The sequence below is a fragment of the Staurois parvus genome, unplaced genomic scaffold, assembly GCF_062004578.1.
Source record: "Staurois parvus isolate SC_StPar_1 unplaced genomic scaffold, SC_StPar_1.0 ptg000485l, whole genome shotgun sequence".
Taxonomy (NCBI): Eukaryota; Metazoa; Chordata; class Amphibia; order Anura; family Ranidae; genus Staurois; species Staurois parvus.
The window spans coordinates 1032222-1056321 of NW_028318281.1; the positions used below are offsets into that span (position 1 = coordinate 1032222).

Below are 24100 nucleotides of genomic sequence, written 5' to 3' on the forward strand. Positions count from 1 at the left end.
GGGAGAACATGCAAACTCCAGGCAGGTGATGCTGTGGCTGGGATTCGAACCAATGACCCTAGTACTGCCAGGTGGAAGTGCTAACCATTTAGCCGCTGTGTTGCCCCGCATATGTGCAGCTGCAAAAGGGTGGGCTTTAACGCCCACATGCTACTGGGGGGCCATTGTTTACATGCTGAGAACATGCTCACTGCACAAAGACCAAGCTGTCTCACACAGCTCTCTGATCAGTAGTTGGCAAGACCAGCCTTCAATCATGTGACCACTGTCATCGTGGTCACATGATCGCTGATCCTTTCTGCCAACTCCCCCCCCCCAGTGATCCAAATTATTTGCTGGGGTGGGCAGAAAGGGTTAAACTTCAGCTGTAAGAAATGCACACTGCTGAGCAATGTATAGTACCTTGATCTTGTGTTTCTGCCATACCACGATCAATAATTATGGTCAATCTATAGAATTGTATTTTGCGTTCCAGGTCCCGCCCCCAAAAGTCATATATTATTATTATTATACAGGATTTATATATTATTATTATTATTATACAGGATTTATATATTATTATTATTATTATACAGGATTTATATATTATTATTATTATACAGGATTTATATATTATTATTATACAGGATTTATATATTATTATTATTATACAGGATTTATATATTATTATTATACAGGATTTATATATTATTATACAGGATTTATACATTATTATTATTATACAGGATTTATATATTATTATTATTATTATTATACAGGATTTATATATTATTATTATTATACAGGATTTATATATTATTATTATTATACAGGATTTATATATTATTATTATACAGGATTTATATATTATTATTATTATTATTATACAGGATTTATATCGCACCAACAGTTTGCTCAGCGCTTTACAATATAACAGGAGACAATACAGTAACAATACAGTTCAATATAAGAGGGATAGGAGGGCCCTGATCCTGGGAGCTTACAATCTAAGAGATAAAACCACATCCAATCTTACCATGACAGGCAATCCTTCAGGGCGGTATAGTAGGGATATTTGGATATGACACAAAGGGCGAAGGTAGTGTAGGCATCATACGTCTTGGTGTGATTGGAAGACGAATCCCAGTATGCCTGTCCATTGGACAACCCCAGCGTATCCTAAAGAGGCAAAGAAGGCTCCAGTTACTGCAAAGTAGAAGAGTACTGCTTCAGCTTCAATACGGGGCTGGCAGCCATGCTTTGTGGGCAGGTATCATATGTTCTAGGTCACAGATGTCGCTCTACATTCTTCATACAGGGCAGGATCTGCACTTTTACTAACAGCTGTCCAGAGCTTCTATGACACATCTATGTGATATGTGACAGAACTTGACAGATGACAAACAGGGCAGCGTTGTCCACCCCGTTGAGGGTGCACCAAATGTGGTGGATTTGCGAAGACTCTGCTACAGTCCTGGGCTACTCAACTACCAGGGGCGGACTGACAACTCATGGGGCCCCCGGGCAATAGCGGATCATGGGGCCCCTGTGTCCTTGCCCAAACTAAAGGCTATAAAAAAGGTACCAGGGGTATCTCATGGGGCCACCTACTGACCCCGGGCCCTCGGGCAGTGCATGAGACTCCAAATGGTCAGTCCGCCCCTGTCAACTACTAATGATGACATTCGTTTGGCAAAACAATCTGTGTGGTTACTATCGCACAATTTGGTGATTTCATTTAAATTATGCATGACAGAAACAAAGGACTCCAATCAGCAAAGCTCATGCTCTGTTCTGATTGGTGAGCTATAGCCAGGCATGTTGGACCTCTGGAAGCAGTGGTCTCTCTGCAAACCGAGAACAAAGCTCCTTCGCTACAGCATGCTGCAGGGAACAAGCTATTGTATTACCTTGACAAACCGCCAATTGGGTGGTTCCGTCAGAGAACTGCTTTCTCACCACTGGGACCCAGGAACAAGCTCTGGCTGCTTTCTAAAAGCAATGGACTGGAAGGGAAGCCATAGATTAGATTTCTTTCTTTATTTCCACCACAGGTGGAATGAAAGAAATGTGATGTCCATGTATAATACATAAGGGGGGATATGATCTCCATGTATAATACATAAGGGGGGATATGATCTCCATGTATAATACATAAGGGGGGACATGATCTCCATGTATAATACATAAGGGGGGACATGATCTCCATGTATAATACATAAGGGGGGACATGATCTCCATGTATAATACATAAGGGGGGACATGATCACCATGTATAATACATAAGGGGGGATATGATCTCCATGTATAATACATAAGGGGGGATATGATCTCCATGTATAATACATAAGGGGGGATATGATCTCCATGTATAATACATAAGGGGGGACATGATCTCCATGTATAATACATAAGGGGGGATATGATCTCCATGTATAATACATAAGGGGGATATGATCTCCATTGACTCCTGCTGTTTTCCTCCTGGGTAAATGCACCTCTCCTACCTCCACTCCTAACTCAAAATCGCTTTCACTCCTGTTATATTCAGAACAAATGGTGTATTTATATTTGTGTGTATGTTGAGCAGTCCTCACCTCCAGTTGCACCCAGTTTACGACTGTAGCCTGGTTCCTATGAGACATCCCCCACTATTCATGTGAGCCTTATCAGCTTCTAATTGGGGTGGAGTTGAATGCTCATTTGAGCATCTCCCTATAAATTCAGATCAGCTCATGGGGGAGATCTCTGATGGGGGGCACAGTCTCTGATGGGGGTGCTGCTTCTGATGGAGTGCGGCTTCGAAAGAGTGCGAAGCAGTTAAACACAGCAGTTGAACTAAAGCAGGAGAAAGACACAACAGCAAGAAACTCTACTGCATGCTGGACAGACTGCAAGCAAACACCCTGGGAAACATCTCTTACATGCCTGACTCCCACTCTGTGTACCTTTATATAATACACTCCTCTTCATACTACTATCCTCTGTTCCCAAATCTAATTTCTTTACCCCTCTGCTCCACCCCAAAACTTGCACATCTCCCCCTCATTGCTATCATCTCCCTACTACTGCTCTCATCACCCCCCAAAATGCCTCTTCTACTCCTTCTCATTTTCCTCTCCTCCATTCCCAAAATCCATTCACTATATCCCTCTGCTCCTCCTAAACATTTGTATATTGTGTCCTCACTGCTTCCCTCACCCCTCTATGGCACCCACCACCTCCTCCTATTACTCCACTCTCCCACTGACCCGAACACCTCCACTAGGAGTTTCTCACGCTCCTGCACATCCCGCTCCCATGCCACCTTTCTCACCCTTCTCCTCCTCCTAGCCGCGGGAGAAATCTCCCCGAATCCTGGCCCTCCACCACCTCCCCCCTCACCCGCACAACACCCTCCCGCCTCCATGTCCTACCGCAACCCCCGCAACCTAGTATCTGTCCCCCTGCTTCCCTAAAATCTCCCCCCTGTTTTCATGTGCACTCCTGAACGCCCGATCGGTGTGCAACAAGCTTACCGCCATCCACGACCTCTTTGTTTCCCGCTCCCTCAACCTCCTGGCGATCACGGAAACCTGGATCCAGCCCACTGATTCTACCTCCCCTGCTGCACTCTCCTATGGAGGTCTCACCTGGACCCACTCACCCAGGCCCAACGGTCGTAAAGGTGGTGGGGTTGGTCTGCTCCTGTCACCGCAGAGCACCTTCCGAGTCCTCCCAAACCCCCCCTCCCTATCCTTCTCCTCCTTCGAGGCCCACTGCGTCCGACTATTCTCCCCAACCCCCCTGAAGATTGCTGTGATATACCGGCCTCCTGGATCCATACCCCGCTTCCTGGAAGACTTCTCCTCCTGGCTACCCTTCTTCCTCTCCTCTGAGCTACCCACCATCATTCTTGGGGATTTCAACATCCCTGTCAACCTTGACAACCCGGACACAGCCCGTCTCCTCCACTTAACCTCCTCCTTTGCACTTGCACAGTGCATACAATCCACCACCCACTCCGACGGTAATATCCTTGATCTTGTCTTCTCCAACCGCTGCGCTCCCCACAACCTCACTAACACCCCCTTCCCTCTCTCTGACCACAACCTGATCACCTTCTCTATCTCCTCGTCCTCCAACGCCTACCCCTCCAAATGTCACACTACTACCAGCCGTAACCTCCGCAACCTTAACCCTGCCCCCCTCCACTCTGCAGCTGATCAACTCCACGACCGCATCCTCCCCCTGTCCTGCCCCGACTTGGCTATGACTGCCTACAACAACGCGCTGTCAGCAGCCCTTGACTCACTAGCGCCTTTAACCACACGCAACATCAGACTCCGACCGCTCCAGCCCTGGCAGACTGATCACACCAAAACCCTCAAACGACGCAGTCGTGCCCTGGAGCGACTATGGCGCAAAACAAAATCCCAACAAGCTTTCACCTGCTACAAATCTGCCTTCCGCACCTACACCTCCTCCCTCCACGCAGCCAAACAAGCCTACTTTCTGACCCTCATCAAGGCCCTCTCCTCCAATCCTCGCCGACTCTTCTCCACCTTCAACTCTCTACTCTCTCCACCCCCACTTCCACCCAGCACCTCACTCACCGCCCTTGAGATTGCCAATCACTTCAAAAACAAGATTGACACAATTCGCAAGGACATTGCCGCAACTCACACGCCCTCTCAACCCTTCCCCTCTCACACAGCTACCCCCTCATCCCCCCTCCCCCTCGACATTACCCGCAGGGACTTCGTCACTGCTCAAACTCCCTCCAACCCCGTTCCCCCTCACTCAGCTACCCCCTCATCACCCCTCTCCCACGGCCCCACCACTGCTCTGACCTCCACTCCCACCCCACCCTACATTCCTCATACTGAAGCTCCCCCAACACTCCACACCTTTGACCTTACTACCATCGAGGAAGTCTCCAAGATCCTCTCTGATGCCCGCCTCACCACCTGCCCCCTCGACCCTATCCCCTCACAATTCCTACGACCTCCCTCCCCCTCCATCCTACGCACCCTCACCCACATCTTTAATCTCTCCCTCTCCTCCGGCACTTTCCCCTCCCCTCTGAAACATGCACACAACACCCCCATACTTAAAAAGCCCTCCCTGGACCCCAATGACCCGAACAACCTCAGACCCATCTCCCTGCTCCCACTTACATCTAAACTCCTCGAGCGCCTCGTCTACACCCGCCTATGCTCTCACCTCAACGACAACAACCTCCTCGATCCCCTACAGTCTGGCTTCCGCCGCCTACACTCCACCGAAACCGCCTTACTCAAACTCTCCAACGACCTTCTAACCGCCAAAGCTAATGGCCACTATTCAGTGCTCCTATTCCTTGACCTCTCTGCGGCCTTCGACACAGTTGACCACGCCCTCCTCCTCAAAATACTACACTCCCTCGGCCTCAGAGATTCTGCTCTCTCCTGGCTCTCATCCTACCTGTCACAACGCTCTTTCAGCGTTACCTATAATGCTACCACCTCCCCCTCACTCCCCCTCTCTGTTGGGGTCCCTCAAGGCTCTGTCCTTGGGCCCCTTCTCTTCTCCATCTACACCTCCTCCCTCGGCCAACTCATACACTCTCACGGCTTCAACTACCACCTCTATGCCGACGACACACAAATCTATCTCTCAACCCCCCACCTCACCCCCTCGGTCTCTGCCCAAATCACACACCTACTGAGCGACATATCAGATTGGATGTCGCTCCACTTCCTTAAACTGAATCTCTCCAAAACCGAGCTCCTTGTCTTCCCCCCAGCCCGGACACCACCCCCCATTGACTTCTACATCACATCCAACAACGCCAATATCAAACCCGCTCTGCAGGCCAGAGTACTTGGTGTCATTCTGGACTCCAACCTATCCTTCCAGCCCCAAGTCCAATCTTTAACAAACTCATGCAGACTCCACCTCCGCAACATCGCCAAAATCCGCACGTTCCTAACCCCAGAAACCACTAAACAGCTCATCCACTCCTTCATCATATCACGACTCGACTACTGCAACTCCCTCCTCACTGGCCTGCCTCGCCACTGGCTATCCCCGCTTCAGTCCATCCTGAATACGGCTGCCAGACTCATTCACCTTTCCAACCGCTCCGTTTCCGCCACCCCCCTCTGCCAATCCCTCCACTGGCTTCCGATTGCGCAACGGATCAAATTTAAAATCCTAACACTGACGTACAAAGCTGTCCACCATACTGCCCCGAACTACATCACTGACCTAATATCCAAGTACCGCCCAACACGCACACTCCGCTCCTCACAAGACCTCCTTCTCTCTAGTTCCCTGGTCTCCTCCTCCCATGCCCGACTCCAGGACTTCTCCAGGGTGTCACCCATCCTCTGGAACTCCCTGCCCCAACCCATCAGATTATCACCTACTCTCCTCTCCTTTAGGCGCACCCTGAAAACCCATCTCTTCAGGGAAGCCTACCCCACCCCCTGCTAACTTGCCGACCTCCTCCACTCTTCCTACCACTCCATCCCCCACAGCTATCTCCTCCTGTGCCACCATCCCCTCCCTCCTAGATTGTAAGCTCGAAAGAGCAGGGCCCTCGATCCCCTCATGTTTTGCATTGTATTGGTATTGTTCTGTCACATGTTCTGTCCCCCTTTGTAATGTACAGCGCTGAGCGAACTATTGGCGCTTTATAAATACTGTATAATAATAATAATAATAATGTATAATACATAAGGGGGGATATGATCTCCATGTATAATACATAAGGGGGGATATGATCTCCATGTATAATACATAAGGGGGGATATGATCACCATGTATAATACATAAGGGGGGATTATGATCTCCATGTATAATACATAAGGGGGGATATGATCTCCATGTATAATACATAAGGGGGGATATGATCTCCATGTATAATACATAAGGGGGGATATGATCTCCATGTATAATACATAAGGGGGGATATGATCTCCATGTATAATACATAAGGGGGGATATGATCTCCATGTATAAATACATAAGGGGGGATATGATCTCCATGTATAATACATAAGGGGGGATATGATCTCCATGTATAATACATAAGGGGGATATGATCTCCATGTATAATACATAAGGGGGGATATGATCTCGATGTATAATACATAAGGGGGATATGATCTCCATGTATAAATACATAAGGGGGATATGATCACCATGTATAATACATAAGGGGGGATATGCTCTCCATGTATAATACATAAGGGGGGATATGATCTCCATGTATAATACATAAGGGGGGATATGGTCTCCATGTATAATACATAAGGGGGGGATATGATCTCCATGTATAATACATAAGGGGGATATGATCTCCATGTATAATACATAAGGGGGATATGGTCTCCATGTATAATACATAAGGGGGGGATATGATCTCCATGTATAAATACATCAGTGGTTCATATAGTGAACTCGGTGTAGAGTTATTCCCCCTGAGGTCATCACAGAGGACAAGGGGGCGCTCTTTACATCTGGAGGAAAAGAGATTTAATCTCCAAATACGGAAAGGGTTCTTCACAGTAAGTGATTACCTCCTGGGGGATCATGAAGGAACTTTTTCCCAGGCAGGAGCAAATTGGATCAAGCTTTGCCGGGTGGTGGGGGGGGGGGTCCCTTCCTCTGGATCAATGGTTGGTATACGATTATAACTTTCTTTTTTTTGTTTGAACTGGGTGGACTTTTGTCTTTTTTCAGCCAGACTAACTATGTAACTATATGTGCTACCTAAAAATACACTGGACTACCTCTTTAAACTGCAACACAAATTTCACAAGAAACAAAACAACAATTATGCAGCACTGTGGTCACGAGCAACATCTGCAATTATCTTGTTTAATGAGTGGATCTGTCTGTGGTATGGGGGGTACACATGATTACAGGCTGTACAATACAGGACACGATCACAAGATTTGTATGCCACATACCTGGATGGATCTGGAGAAATGAGCCACCACGCCATACGTTCTGTTCCCCAACACATCAGTAAACACCAGGAAGTGGAAATAGTCATCTCTTGTTTCAGAGGTTACAGGTAGTCCTCCTATGGGGAGAATAGTAATTATAAAAACACTCTACTATTCAAAAACATTAGACTTTATAAAATGTAAAATATACAAAGCACAAAGTTACATTCTATGTCACATTTTGACAGCGAACTCTCCATTCAAGTGAATGTGGTCATGCTGCAACCACCGTGCAACAGTGTGCATTGCATGCAATTGCAGAACAGTGGAGCAGACTTAAAAGTATAAAGTATTCGATGAGATGCTGACATATCCCCTCCCAGCCGCCTGTCAGAAATCACTTTACAGAGGAGTGCCAAGGGCTGCCTTAAGTGTGAACAAGCTCCCAGAGCTGGGGTCCTGAGTGTAATGTATACATGTAGGATCGCAGAATAAGGCCCAGCTCCATGCTGTTACATGTATAGATATTGGCCGGCAGGAATAGGCTAAAGAGACCCACTTACAAGTTTTGTTTTACAAATGTAATGCTTTTTTTATGCAAACTATGGGTCCCTCTGATCAAATATTTTATTAAATGTATTGCAAGGTTAGAGGCAGGGGAAAAAATTAGAAAAATTGGAGTGCGTGAGGATTTCTCCATTTCCAGTAGCCATCTCCTCGTGCCCCCTCTCTATTCCGCAGAGCTCCTCGTGCCCCCTTTCCATTCTGCAGAGCTCCTCGTGCCCTCTCTCCATTCCGCAGAACTCCTCGTGCCCCTCCCCATTCCGCAGAACTCCTCGTGCTCCTCCCCTTCTGCAGACCTCCTCTTGCCCCCTCACCATTCTGCAGACCTCCTTATGCCCCTTCTCCATTCTTCAGACCTCCTCATGCCCCTTCTCCATTCTGCAGACTTCCTTGTGGCACCTCTCTATTCTGCAGACCTCCTCATGGCACCTCTCCATTCTGCAGACCTGCTCGTGGCACCTCTCCATTCTGCAGACCTGCTCGTGGCACCTCTCCATTCTGCAGACCTCCTCATGGCACTTCTCCATTATGCAGACCTCCTCACGGCCCCTATTCCTTCTGAATGGCCTCCTCACGGCACTTCTCCATTCTGCAGACCTCCTCGTGCCCTGTCTCCATTCTGCAGACCTCCTCGTGCCCTGTCTCCATTCTGCACACCTTCTCGTGCCCTGTCTCCATTCTGCAGACCTCCTCGTGCCCTGTCTCCATTCTGCAGACCTCCTCACGGCACCTATTCCTTCTGCAGGCCTCCTCATGGCACTTCTCCATTCTGCAGACCTCCTCGCGCCCTGTCTCCATTCTGCAGACCTCCTCACGGCACCTCTCCATTCTGCAGACCTCCTCACGCCCTGTCTCTATTCTTCTGAAGACCTCCTCCATTCTGCAGACCTTGTTCCCCCTTCTTCATTCTGCAGACCTCCTCATGCCCCTTTCTCCATTTTGCAGACCACCTCGTGGCACCGCTCCATTATGCGGACCTCCTCGTGCCCCTCTTTCCATTCTGAAGACCTCCTTGTGCCCCTCTCTCCATTCTGCAGACCTCCTTGTGCCCCTCCATTCTGCAACCTTTCTTGCTGTGCTGTTCTGTTCCTCCTCTACTCCCTTCGAGAGAGACTAATGTAGTAGCTGTCAGCTTGTGTTTCTGCTGGTTGTTTTTGTGAATGTTAACACTCCTCCCAGCCATCATCAATCACAAAACAAGCTGCCAGTTACTATAGTAGTAATCTTCAAACTAGATGGTGGCTACGGCAGGTTTTCATTCAGACTTATCAGTACAAAGGGAGCAGAGGGAACACAGGGCTGGACGACAAGAAGAGCTGGAGATGTTCTGCTGGAAGCTTAGAAGGAAGTGGGGGCTGTGTATGCTTTGTGTCTACCAAGCCCCCTCTCCTCCTGTGCTGTCAGTTAATAGTAATGAAGTATTTGTTTCCTTGCTCAAGCTTGGTCAGACAACAGTGGGGGGAGCTATCTGACCCCACTGCACCCCAACCACTGCACATATTTGAACGGTAACAAGTGCTTTGTGCACTGGGATTTAAAGGGTTGGTTCTCCTTTTCACAAAAAATGCAAAAGGTGGACTAACTCACCTCAACACCAATACCCGCTGCACTTCTCTCCTTCCTTGATCAGCTTCTGTTGTCCATGCAGCCAACGTAGCAGTCTAAGTATCTAGAAAATGCAATACAGAGTCTGGAGGCTGTGCAGAATCATCGTCAAGAGCTTCATTGGTCAGCACCAACATGTGACCGCGCTGACCAATGAGAATCTCTCCAAACCATCCCAGAAGAAAGAAGAGTGTAGAAGAGCGCATTTTTTTAAATACCCAGACTGCAATATCAGCTAGCCCAGGGAGTGAAAGATAATCATCCAAGTAGGTAAGTGCAGGAGGGACTGGGGATGCAGGGAGGGTGTCGTGAGTTCGTTCATCTTGTCGTGTTTTCTATAAAAGTGAACTAACCCTTTAAATCTTCATATAACAAACTTTCATGATAATGTTCTGTTCAGGGTACCTGGAAAGCACAGCTGTGGCAATCCTATAAGATCAATGTCTTTGGGTACACTGATCTCCTCTGTGGTGGTCTCTCTCCCACCGTTAGCGGAGCCCACCTCAGACTTGGGTTTTTCCTTTTTCTTGCGGAAGGAACGCCGCTTGGGAAGTCTCTGGAAGTTGCTCTGAGCAGATGCTGCCGTTTCATCTTTGGGTATGAAAGGAGGAACGAAGACAGAGGTAATCTCCGGCTCCAGGGATTGCACATCACGTATTCCTTTCTGTGTGACCTGAGGGCGAGAGAAGCATAGAATATTATGGCAAGTTGTAGAAGATAGAAAAGGCCCTTTTGGCCAAACCATTCATTTTAACAGTTATCAAACAGAAATAACAAATTGAAAAAGTGAAATATATAATAACAGCAATAATAAGAAGAATGTTATTATAAAAATAAAAAGATTATATGTGTATTTATTTTTTTTTTATATTTGTAAGTCTCCCTTGTGTAGACACCCAAAATCCCTGAGACTGCTACTGAACACCATTTTGGATGTGATGTCAGCAGACTCAGAGCTATCACTTAAGTGACCCTCTAGAGCAGTGGTCTCCAAATTAAGGCCTGTTGGCCAGATGTGGCCCTTCGCTTGCTTTAACCTAGCCCTTGGGACACTGTTTCCCCAACTAATACAAGTCACTATTCTTCACACTAGCACCAACAGTGAGGCACGATTTCTCCAACAGAAACTAAAGATGAGGCACAGTTCCTCCCACTGACACAAACAATGGGGCACTATTCCTCCCACTAATATCAATGATGGGGCACTATTCCTCCCACTGACACCAATGATGGGGCACTATTCCTCCCAATAATACCAATGATGGGGCACTATTCCTCCCACTAATATCAATGATGGGGCACTATTCCTCCCACTAATATCAATGATGGGGCACTATTCCTCCCACTGACACCAATGATGGGGCACTATTCCTCCCACTGACACCAATGATGGGGCACTATTCCTCCCACTGATACCAATGATGGGGCACTATTCCTCCCACTGATACCAATGATGGGGCACTATTCCTCCCACTGATACCAACGATGGGACACTATTCCTCCCACTGATACCAATGATGGGGCACTATTCCTCCCACTGACACCAATGATGGGGCACTATTCCTCCCACTGATACCAATGATGGGGCACTATTCCTCTCACTAATATCAATGATGGGGCACTATTCCTCCCACTAATATCAATGATGGGGCACTATTCCTCCCACTGACACCAATGATGGGGCACTATTCCTCCCAATAATACCAATGATGGGGCACTATTCCTCCCACTAATACCAATGATGGTGCACTATTCCTCCCACTGACACCAATGATGGGGCACTATTCCTCCCAATAATACCAATGATGGGGCACTATTACTCCCACTAATACCAATGATGGGTCACTATTCCTCCCACTGACACCAATGATGGGGCACTATTCCCGCCACTGATACCAATGATGGGGCACTATTCCTCCCACTGACACCAATGATGGAGCACTATTCCTCCCACTGACACAAACAATGGGGCACTATTCCTTCCACTGATACCAATGAAGGGGCACTATTCCTCCCACTGATACCAATGATGGGGCACTATTCCTCCCACTAACCCCAATGATGGGGCTCTATTCCTCCCACTAATACCAACGATGGGGCATTATTCCTCCCACTGACACCAACAATGGGACACTATTCCTCCCAATGACACCAATGATGGGGCACTATTCCTCCCCCTGACTCCAACAATGGGGCGCTATTCCTCCCACTGATACCAACAATGGGGCACTATTCCTCCCACAGATACCAATGATGGGACTCTATTCCTCCCACTGACACCAATGATGGAGCACTATTCCTCCCACTGACACAAACAATGGGGCACTATTCCTGCCACTAACACCAATGATGGGGCACTATTCCTCCCACAGACACCAATGATGGGACACTATTCCTCCCACAGACACCAATGATGGGACACTATTCCTCGCACTAACACCAACAAAGAGAATCTATTCTGCTCTAGACTGCTGGGTGTAAAATTGTGAGCTAAAAGGGGGCCTAAAATGCAGCCCCTGACATCACCAAAGGGATGCACATAATATTCAATATATGTAATGCTTGAGAGATACTGCAGCCCTGTGGACATGCTACGTTTTTGGCTGAGGATATACAGCAGAAGACGATATGAAACTGGGAACATTTTACATGAGGCTAGTATAGATCAATCCTATTACCCTAATCAATGTTCCCACTACAGACTGCTGAGGGCCGCACATTATATACCAAAGGGCCTTATGTGGCCTTCTGGCTACAAGTGGGGCACCAGAGCTCTAAAACATTTCCCTTCACTCCTCCCCTGAAAAAAATGTTATGTAGGGAAGTGGAGGGGTATAGTAGCTGGGCCAGCACAGACAGTAATAAGAAACTCCCAGAAGAGCAGAGAGTTATGATGTGCAAGGAGGAAGAGGCAGGGAAGGCAAAATATAAACAGATTACATTTTTTAAAGACAGCTAAATTTAAGATGGTTATGATATTCGTGGAATCACAGCAATCCTTACATGTAAACCTGTTCATCCAAGATTATCTGGAAACAGCAATTTCTGAGCAGTTTGTATACAGAGAAAAAAAATATTGGATCCTATATGTGGCTGCATGTACAAGGGGGAAGGAAAAGTTAAGAAAATCCATTATTTTGTCCAATCACAGCAAAGCAATAGGTTCTGCTGATAGCGCTCCAACTGGTAGGAGGAGGTAAGTGTCAGTAAGGAGGGAGACCACGGGTATGTCACTCTGTGTCGAGGAATACACAGGGTTAATGACCTTCCCACCATCCATATATGACAGTATTCAGGCCTGGCGATCGGCTATTCAGGACACAGTGATGAGTAGAGGTCAGCAGGGGGAGCTGCACATACCCAGAAGATCGACACTCCTGGAAGTGTCAGATTCACAGCACATGACCATCTCTCTGAAATGGGGCCGCATTCAGCCAACTGTGGGAAAGGAAAGTTTGTACTCTTCTCCTTCCGCAAGAACTCTGGAGAGTTTTACACACTTTTTTTTTTTAGCAGTCACTTGAACGCACCGCCTCATTCACACCCCTCTCAGTCTCAGCAAGGGGGGTGTTTATTATTCGGGTGACATTTATTACGTCATGTACGCTGCAGGATAGGTATCACCCTCTGATTGGCTGAAGCACTGACTGGGTAGAAGCTGCAAACCATATCTGGTGATGGTAATTGCTGGGTTAGAATGTCAGCAATAAATGTGGATTTTTTTATCTCCCCATCAGAGAATGTATTAAGACCACCCCTGATATAAGTGGGGCTGGCGTGGGGCTACAGTAGTATATGTGGTCTTCCACCTCCATCCACACTGACACAGGATATACAGACAGGAAAGGTTAAAGACGGTCAAGAGCAGAGCCGAACTACTTAGAATTCAGCGAATATATCTTCCCCTTTTCCACGGTCATGTGTAGAACTATTCTAACACCACAAAGATCCACATCTAGAAAACGGCAAAATAGCTTGCAATTAGAACTGGCTGTGTTTCCACATCCAAGCAGCAATCAGATTCAGTCCTGGAAACCGATGAGGAAGAAACGCTTGACTCTAAATAGTGACAATACGGCGACTCAAAGATCGCTTACTTCACAATCAGAAAACAAGTCAAACAGCCATTTATTTTTGTTTGTTTTAGAGCCGGAAAAAGTAAAAACCTCGAAGTCGCTGCAACTTTTAAAAAGGTTCTTGGACTACTTTGATGCGACATCTATGAGTCCCATAGACTCTAATGTCACATGAGAGTTGCAAGCAAGAGACACTGGAAATTGCAGCGGTGTGAACCAAGGTTTAATCCTCACCAGGGTGGATAAAAATCAATGATTTTTTTAAAAAAATATAAAAAAAATCTGATTTGTTTGATTTAAATCGGATTTTTTTTATTTAAATCGGATTTTTTTTTAAATAAAATGCTTTTTGAGGAAAATATATTACCATCCAAAGGTTATTCCATCATGAAATAAAGATTTGTTTTTTAATTATGTAGAATAAGGCTGTATGTGTTTAATTTGTTTGGTAAATAAATTCCATGAATCCATTCACAATGTCAGGCTCTTCCAGAGGTTTCTGTAAGATTATTGGGCAGTTTCTCTGCCTACAAGATATTATCACAGATGTTCGGTTTACTTTTGCAGTTCTCAAAACTGAATTTGACTCAGCGGAGATCACAGGCCTCTTCTTCACAGCAAAAATGTTATAACATGAACAGAGTTAAGAAAAAGACCTTCATCCTAACTTCTACAAACCTATGAATACAGAATCAACCCCTTCAGGGCTAAGCTTCAAGAAGTTCAGTGAATAGAATAGAAACAATATTTTTCTGATTGTTTGGAGTGGAATAGATCTGCACAAGAAGAAAGTGAAACTAAGTGTGAGGAGGAGGGGCTGACAGTCTACGTTTCTTAAAATATATATATTTTGTTTAGCCAAATTAGTTACCAAACAGGAATGTTTAAGCAAATCACATCTGCTGGAATGTTATTGTTTCAGGTGAATAAATCTATTTAAATTGTTATTATTAAGGTAATGATTATTTTTCTCCTTCCTAAGTACAACAGAAAAGTTGTCCAAATATGAATGATTAACCTATTAAACTGGGGATAAAAAAACTAATATGAAAAGTTGTTATTCTAAAAATCTTCATCTACTTGTATATTAAAGTTATACCAGCAAGAATTAGTCATTATGTAGAAAACTAGGATTTACATCAAGCCTTACTGACTAGTGATATAAATCGTGATTTAAATCAAATCCACCCTGATCCTCACAGATCTTTATTATATACAAAATAATAAAATGTTAGACAGCATAAAAAAATAAAATGCCAACAAATTACCGTAACAGTGGTCCAGGTCAACGCATTTCGCAGTTAAGCACAGAGGTATTTTATATGCACTGGTCAAATAAATGAAAGGAAGACTGAAAATGCATCAGATCTCAATGGGGAAGAATCTCCTGCTGGATCTCTATACTGACATGGACGGGGTGATGTGTTAGGAATGTAAGGACGCCCCATCTTTTGATGGAAATGAAAATGATTGACCTACAGAGGACTGAATTCAAAGACACCCCGAAAATCAAAGTGAAAAAATGATGCAGCAGGCGAGTCCATTTGGCTGAAATGTCATTGCAGCAACTCAGAATGGTCCTCAGTAGTTTGTATGGCCCCCACGTGCTTGTATGCATGCCTGACAACGTCAGGGGAGGCTCCTAATGAGACCACGGATGGTGTCCTGGGGGATTTCCTCCCAGATCTGGACCAGGGCATCACTGAGCTCCTGGACAGTCTGAGGTGCAACCTGGTGGCGTCGGATGGACCAAAACATGACATCCCAGAGGGGTTCTATTGGATTTAGATCAGGCCAGCGTGGGGGCCATTCTATGGTATCAATTCCTTCATCCTCCAGGAGCTGCCTGCATACTCTCCACATGAGGCCGGGCATTGTTGTGCACCAGGAGGAACCCAGGCCCCACTGCACCAGGAGGAACCCAGAACCCACTACACCAGTGTAGGGTCTGACAATGGGTCCAAGGATTTCATCCTGATACCTAATGGCAGTCAGGGTGCCATTGTCTAGCCCAGTGGTGGGCAACCTTTTTTTTCAACTGAGCCAAATCTCGCCAAAACCACGATTGAAATTTATTTTGAGAGCCACATTTTTAAAACTGAAAATACATAGGATGGTACACTGTTTTTAGTTTCAATAAGTTTTTATAGTAATTCATCCCCCATATAGTAATTCATCCCCCATAGTAATTCATCCCCCATATAGTAATTCATCCCCCATATTAATTCATCCCCCATATAGTAATTCATCCCCCATAGTAATTCATCCCCCATAGTAATTCATCCCCCATAGTAATTCATCCCCCATATAGTAATTCATCCCCCATATAGTAATTCATCCCCCATAGTAATTCATCCCCCATAGTAATTCATCCCCCATATAGTAATTCATCCCCCATAGTAATTCATCCCCCATAGTAATTCATCCCCCATATAGTAATTCATCCCCCATAGTAATTCATCCCCCATATAGTAATTCATCCCCCATAGTAATTCATCCCCCATATAGTAGTTCATCCCCCATATAGTAATTCATCCCCCATAGTAATTCATCCCCCATAGTAATTCATCCCCCATATAGTAATTCATCCCCCATAGTAATACATCCCCCATATAGTAATTCATCCCCCATATAGTAATTCATCCCCCATATAGTAATTCATCCCCCATAGTAATTCATCCCCCATATTAATTCATCCCTCATATAGTAGTAGTAAGTAAGTAGCAAGTAGTAAGCCAAGTCCCCCCTGTGTCAATTCACTTACCTTTGCTCCGCGCGTTCCTCTCGCCGTGCTCCCCGCGCCGTTCCGGTCTTCAGGGCGGACTGTGAGAGGAGCCTAGCTCCCCTCACGTTCGTCACGCTGCCCCGCCTACACACATCCTGACAGCCAATCACTAGCTATCAGGATGTGAGTGGCAGCGAGACTGGCCAATCATTGCTGGGCTAGCTGCAGAGTCCTCGGCCACCCGAGAGGAGGGAGGGGAGGGGAGCGGCCGCCCGAGAGGAGGGAGAGGAGGGAGAGGAGGGAGGGGAGGGGAGCGAGCGCCCGGCACACAGAAGAGCCGCATTAAAATGTGTAAAGAGCCGCATGTGGCTCGCGAGCCGCGGCTTGCCGACCACTGGTCTAGCCTGTAGAGGTCTGTGCGTCCCTTTATGGATATGCCTCCCCAGACCATCACTGACCCACCACCAATGCGGTGCGATGTGTATCGCATTACATTCAGGGGAGAAAAGGGGAGACATCCAGGGTCTTTTAGACCTTGGATGTCTCAATAAAGAGAACCTGTCACCAAAAAATCATCACATAAGGGACATTGAACCAGTGAAGATTCATTTTATTTGCATAATGTTGAGCTGCTATTGATGGCAGGTATCCCAATATCTTCTGGCTATTTCTTTTGAGTACCAAATAGAAAAGGTTCCTGTGCTACTTCAAGGTGACTTCTATTCGACTCGTGCCCATAGACTTTAATAGAAGTCGCCTCCTAGTTGGAGCCACAGCTATATTGATGTGATTTGGATCCAACATTACAGGCATTATTATTTATTTTTTATTATTATTTATTTCAGGTACTTCTATAGCGCCGTCAATTTACACAGCACTTTACATATACATTGTACATTCACATCAGTCCCTAACCCTCAAGGGGTGTACAATCTAAGGTCCCTAACTCACATTCATACATACACATACTAGGGCCAATTCAGACAGGAGCCAATTAAACTACCCGCATGTCTTTGGCGTGTAAGAGGAAACCGGAGTACCCTGGAGGAAACCCCGCAGGCACAGGGAGAACATGCAAACTCCAGGCAGGTGGTGCCGTGGTTGGGATTTGAACCAACAACCCGAGTACTGCCAGGTGGAAGGGCTAACAAATCCTCTTCTTCGCTGCATCACTAAGAATGCTGGGACTTGTAGTCCTTCCACAGCTGCAGTTCCGGAGTATGTACATAAATGATTTTTTTTTCATTCATGAGCACATGCTTATTAACGTAAAAACTGAGGGCTCTTTGTCAATTAGGCACACACAAGCAGATCCTCCATCCAAAAAGACATACTTTGGAGGCTTGTCTTTGGAGTGTGGGAGGAAACCCACGCAGGCACAGGGAGAACATGCACACTCCAGGCAGGTGGTGCTGTGGTTGGGATTCGAACCAACAACCCGAGTACTGCCAGGCAGAAGTGTTAACCATTTAGCCACTGTGCTGTCCAACTTCCCTGAAAGTTGCTTCAGAGTCGCTTCAAAGTAGTACTCAAGTGGCAAAGTCGCACTGTAGGCAGGGGCGGACTGATCATTTGGAAACTAGCTTGTTCCCTGCAGCATGCTGTAGCGAAGGAGCTTTGTTCTCGGTTTGCAGAGAGACCACTACTTCCAGAGGTCCAACATGCCTGGCTATAGCTCACCAATCAGAACAGAGCATGAGCTTTGCTGATTGGAGTCCTTTGTTTCTGTCATGCATAATTTAAATGAAATCACCAAATTGTGCGATCCTAACCACACAGATTTTTTTTGCCAAACGAATGTCATCATTAGTAGTTGACAGGGGCGGACTGACCATTTGGTATCTCAGGCACTGCCCGAGGGCCCGGGGTCAGTAAGGGGCCCCATGAGATGCCCCTGGTATCTTTTTATATAGGCTTTTTGGAGTTTGGGCAAGGACACAGGGGCCCCATGATCCCTTATTGCCCGGGGGCCCCATGAGTTGTCAGTCCGCCCCTGACTGTAGGTCGCAGAAGTGTGAACCGAGACTTACCCCATATTCAGCGGTGGACTGTTCCTGACGTCTTCAAGTACAGAATGGGCGTGATGACGTCAGGAACAGTCCACCGCACCAGACCTAAATGCCTAAATAGTAATTGTAATTGTAAGCTCTGAGGATCAGGACCCTCCTATCCCTCTTGTATTGAACTGTATTGTTGCTGTATTGTCTATATTGTAAAGCGCTGAGCAAACTGTTGGTGCTATATAAATCCTGTATAATAATAAAAATAATATATAAATCCTGTATAATAATAAAAATAATATATAAATCCTGTATAATAATAATAATATAAATCCTATATAATAATATATAAATCCTGTATAATAATAATATAAATCCTGTATAATAATAATATATAAATCCTGTATAATAATAATAATATATAAATCCTGTATAATAATATATAAATCCTGTATTATAATAATAATAATATATAAATCCTGTATAATAATAATATATAAATCCTGTATAATAATATATAAATCCTGTATAATAATAATAATAATATAAATCCTGTATAATAATAATAATAATATATAAATCCTGTATAATAATAATATATAAATCCTGTATTATAATAATATTAATAATAATATATAAATCCTGTATAATAATAATATATAAATCCTGTATAATAATAATAATATAAATCCTGTATAATAATAATAAAAATATATAAATCCAGTATAATATAAATCCTATATAATAATAATATATAAATCCTGTATAATAATATATAAATCCTGTATAATAATAAATAAATCCTGTATAATAATAAATAAATCCTGTATAATAATAATAATAATAAATAAATCCTGTATAATATTAATATAAATCCTGAATAATAATAATAAATAATAAATAAATCCTGTATAATAATAATATATAAATCCTGTATAATAATAATAAATATATTTTTGAAACAACCCGTGTTATTTCATTCTATACAGTATTATGTCTTTTTTTTTTTTTTTTATCACTTTGCCAAAGCCTGAGGTTTGACTTTATTTCAGCAGTCAGGACAGTGCCATGAACCTGTGAAAAGCGGTACTAGGGGCTCGCACACCACAGGAATCCCAGCACGATTCACAATTGCTCTTGTGACCAGAGTGTGGTTTGCACTGCAAGTTGCTAGCTCATGTCTGCCTCAACAGCATCTACATGGAAATCACCCCGGGCGGTGAAGAAATATCCCCTTCACGGAGGAAATGCCGAATCTTACTTCTTCTCTGACTGTAAAAGGGAAGTCAGACAGGTTCAAGTCATGTCTGGAAGAAACGCATGATCTGAAAAGACGAATGGGCCAATGTACAGGAATTGCTCATGGCTAGGGGGTCACTTGTTGACTGTGACCGACGTGCAGTTTTACCCAAAATCAGAGTCGGTATACTAAGGTGTTACTGGTGTATTTCTGTGGACAAACAGACCACGTGTTTCAACGTTCCTGTGTCTGCTGCCTTGGTTCGGTACAGGGGCGGACTGACCATTTGGAAACTCGGGCACTGCCCGAGGTCCCGGAGTCAGTAGGGGAGCCCATGAGATGCCCCTGGTTGCTTTTTCATAGGCTTTTTTGAGTTTGGGCAAGGACACAGGGGCCCCATGATCCCCTATTGCCCAGGGGCCCCATGAGTTGTCATTCCGCCCCTGGTTCGGTACCACATGCATGCTTTAACCCCTCGCCTTCCAGAGGATTTTCCCCCCCTTCCTGACCAGGCCATTTTTTGCGATACGACGCTGCGTTACTTCGGCGCGGTCATGCAACGTCGCACCCAAATTAAATTACGTCCTTTTTTCCCAAAAATTGAGCTTTCTTTTGGTGGTATTTGATCATCTGTGGTTTTTAGATTTTGCGCTATAAACAAAAAAAGACCGACAATTTTGAGGAAAAAAAAAACAATATCTTTGAGTTTTTGCTATTAAACATATCCAATAAAAAAAAAAAAATGTTGTCATAAATTTAGGATAAAAATGTATTCTGCTCCATGTCTTTGCTAAAAAAAAAATCCCAATACGTGTAAATTAATTGGTTTACGTGAAAGTTATAGCGTTTATAAATGGGGGTATATATACACACTGGGATTTTTTATTTAATTGTTTTTTTTTTAATACTAGTAATGGCAGCGATCAGCGACTTATAGCGGGACTGCGGCGGGCATTCTGACACTGGAGGGAACTGACTTACTGTCACTGACATCCCCAGTGACACTAACACAGTGATCAGTGCTAATAAAAAGCACTGACACTGTACTAATGGCACTGGGCAGAAAGTGGTTAACATCTGGGGCAATCAAAGGGTTAACTGTGTGCAGTTTTACTGTGTTCTCTGTGTGCGTTTTACTGTGTAAGCAAATTACTTTGTATTGCTCTACTATGCAGAGCAACACAAAGCAGTGTGCTGGAGCTGACAGGGGACAGATCTGTATTGTTTATGTACAGACCTCTCCCCCATCAGTGATAGTCGGTGATCGCCGGGTGCCAAGGGGGAATCACTGGCTGGGACACGGTGATCGACAGCTGAGGCCGCCAATGGCCTCAGCTGTCCTCGCGTGCGCCCCCCTACCTGGAAATGCAAAATCAAGTATATATACACGTGATTTTGCGCAGCCCTGCCGCATTGCAGCAGTATTTCTGCTATAGGGAGGCAGGCAAGTGGTTAAGAGGCAGTTGCTATTATCCAACATGAGACTGCCAGAGATCTGCCATGTGACAAGATACTGTCATGTTACAGATCTGGTGCTATGCTGTAAAAAGATTAAGGCCAAGCTCCAGAAAAATAAAAAACTATCCTTAGCAGAGGAACTTCCCCCACATTGCAATGCTTAAAAGCAGTTGTAAAGGCTTCCAACAAACTTGGTTTACCTACCTGCAGTGTGCAATGGTACTGCACAGGGCGGCCCTGGTCCTCCTCTTCTGGAGTCCCCTGCTGGCGCTCTAGGCACCTCCTATTCTTTGTGCGCCACCACAGGAAGCCGCTTCCTATGGGGGCGCACCTACGGGCTTGCTCCTGAGCCAGGCTGTGCAAGTCAATAGACAGACACAGCGTGGCTCAGCCCCCCCAATCCCTCCTTACATGATTTGATTGACAGAAGCATGCGTCAATGGTTCCTGCTGCTGCTGGAGGAGAGAGAGCAGCACACTGCTGGATCATGATAGGACTCAGGTAAGTATATAGGGAGGTGAGGGGGCAATACACTTGCTGAGACATTTTTCACCTTACTGCAGGAAATGCATTAAAGGTAAAAATGTCTTGCCTTTAGAAACACTTTAAATGCTAATTTGTCTAAAGTGTTATTATCCACTTAAGCTCTGAAAGGTTTTAACCCCCTTCCTGGCCAGGCCATTGTTTTGCAATTCAGCACTGCGCTACTTTAACTGCTACTTTCAATTGCCCCCTCCCTCCTAGATTGTAAGGGCCAAGGAGCAGGGCCCTCGAACCCCTCTTGTAGTGAATTGTATTGTTACTGTACTGTCTCGTGTATTGTCTCCCACCATAGCGTAAAGCGCTGAGCAAACTGTTGGCGCTCTATAAATCCTGTATTATAATAATAATAATATATAAATCCTGTATAATAATATAGAAATCCCGTATAATAATAATAATAATAATAATAATAATAATAATATATAAATCCTGTATTATAATATATAAATCCTGTATAATAATAATATATAAATCCTGTATAATAATAATAATAATAATATATAAATCCTGTATAATAATAATAATATATAAATCCTGTATAATAATAATAATAATATATAAATCCTGTATTATAATAATAATAATATATAAATCCCGTATAATAATAATAATAAATAAATCCTGTATTATAATAATATATAAATCCTGTATAATAATAATATATAAATCCTGTATTATAATAATAATAATATATAAATCCTGTATTATAATAATAATATATAAATCCTGTATTATAATAATAATATATAAATCCTGTATAATAATAATAATAATATATAAATCCCGTATAATAATAATAATAAATAAATCCTGTATTATAATAATATATAAATCCTGTATAATAATAATAATATATAAATCCTGTATAATAATAATAATATATAAATCCTGTATAATAATATATAAATCCTGTATAATAATAATAATAATATATAAATCCTGTATTATAATAATAATATATAAATCCTGTATAATAATAATATATAAATCCTGTATAATAATAATAATAATATATAAATCCTGTATTATAATAATAATATATAAATCCTGTATTATAATTGCGCTGTCATGAAACACTGTATGCAAAAGAAATGTATAGCATTTTTTCACTCAGACAGAGCTTTCTTTTGGTGGTATTTGATCACCGCTGGGTTTTTTTTTTTACTTTTAATTATATAACACAAAAAAAGAACGAAAATTTAAAAAAAAAAAACAACAATATTTTCTATTTTAAAACATATAAAAAAAATTTAAAAATCTACTTTCTTCATAAATTTAGGCCAAAATGTATTCTGTTACATGTCTTTGGTAAAAAGTAAAAAAAAAAAAAAAATAGCAACAAGTGTATATTGATTGGTTTGTGTGTAAGTTGCAGCATCTACAAAATATGGTACATAATTGAGTTTATCCTTTACCCCTGGTTCACATATCCGTGTTCCTGCGGTCCGCATTTTGCGCGGGCAGGAAAGCCCATTCATTTGAATGGACTCCCGTGCCCCAGGACACGCAGGGAAGAAGTCCCTGCACTTTCTGAAAATGCAGTCTGCATCGGAACCTTCCCAGTACGGTTGCAATTTCCAGTGCGCCCGGCGTGCCATTAGAATTAATGGCACCCACTAGCGGGTCCGCATTCTTCTGTGTGGGTGGTGCGGCTGCACAGATTTTTGTGCGGATCTGCAGCGGCACCACCCGCACAAATGTGAATCTAGCCTTAAGGTTTAATGATGGCAGAAATGGAATGCAGACCAAAAACTGTAACTACCTCTAATGATATACCAAGGAAGGTCCAGCACTCAGCCAATGCCGAGGTGGGCAGCACAGTGGCTAAGTGGTTAGCTCTTCCGCCTGGCAGTACTAGGGTCGCTGGTTCAAATCCCAACCACGGCACCACCTGCCTGAAGTTTGCATGTTCTCCCTGTGCCTCCGTGGGTTTCCTCTGGGTACTATGGTTTCCTCCCACACTCCAAAGACATGCTGGTAAGTTAATTGGC

General features: G+C 44.1%; 1 protein-coding gene across 1 annotated transcript in view; it reads right to left on the bottom strand.

Moving 5' to 3' along the window:
- The window catches only part of DENND3 (DENN domain containing 3), a 165834-nt gene that overhangs the window by 91010 nt on the left and 50724 nt on the right, over positions 1–24100 (bottom strand). Inside the window, exons 2-4 of the mRNA XM_089689537.1 lie at positions 10473–10740; positions 7920–8035; positions 1016–1158 (exon numbers count right to left, since the gene is read on the bottom strand). Of these exons, the coding sequence (XP_089545663.1) occupies positions 1016–1158; positions 7920–8035; positions 10473–10740 (527 nt within the window). The remainder of the gene's footprint in view (positions 1–1015; positions 1159–7919; positions 8036–10472; positions 10741–24100) is intronic.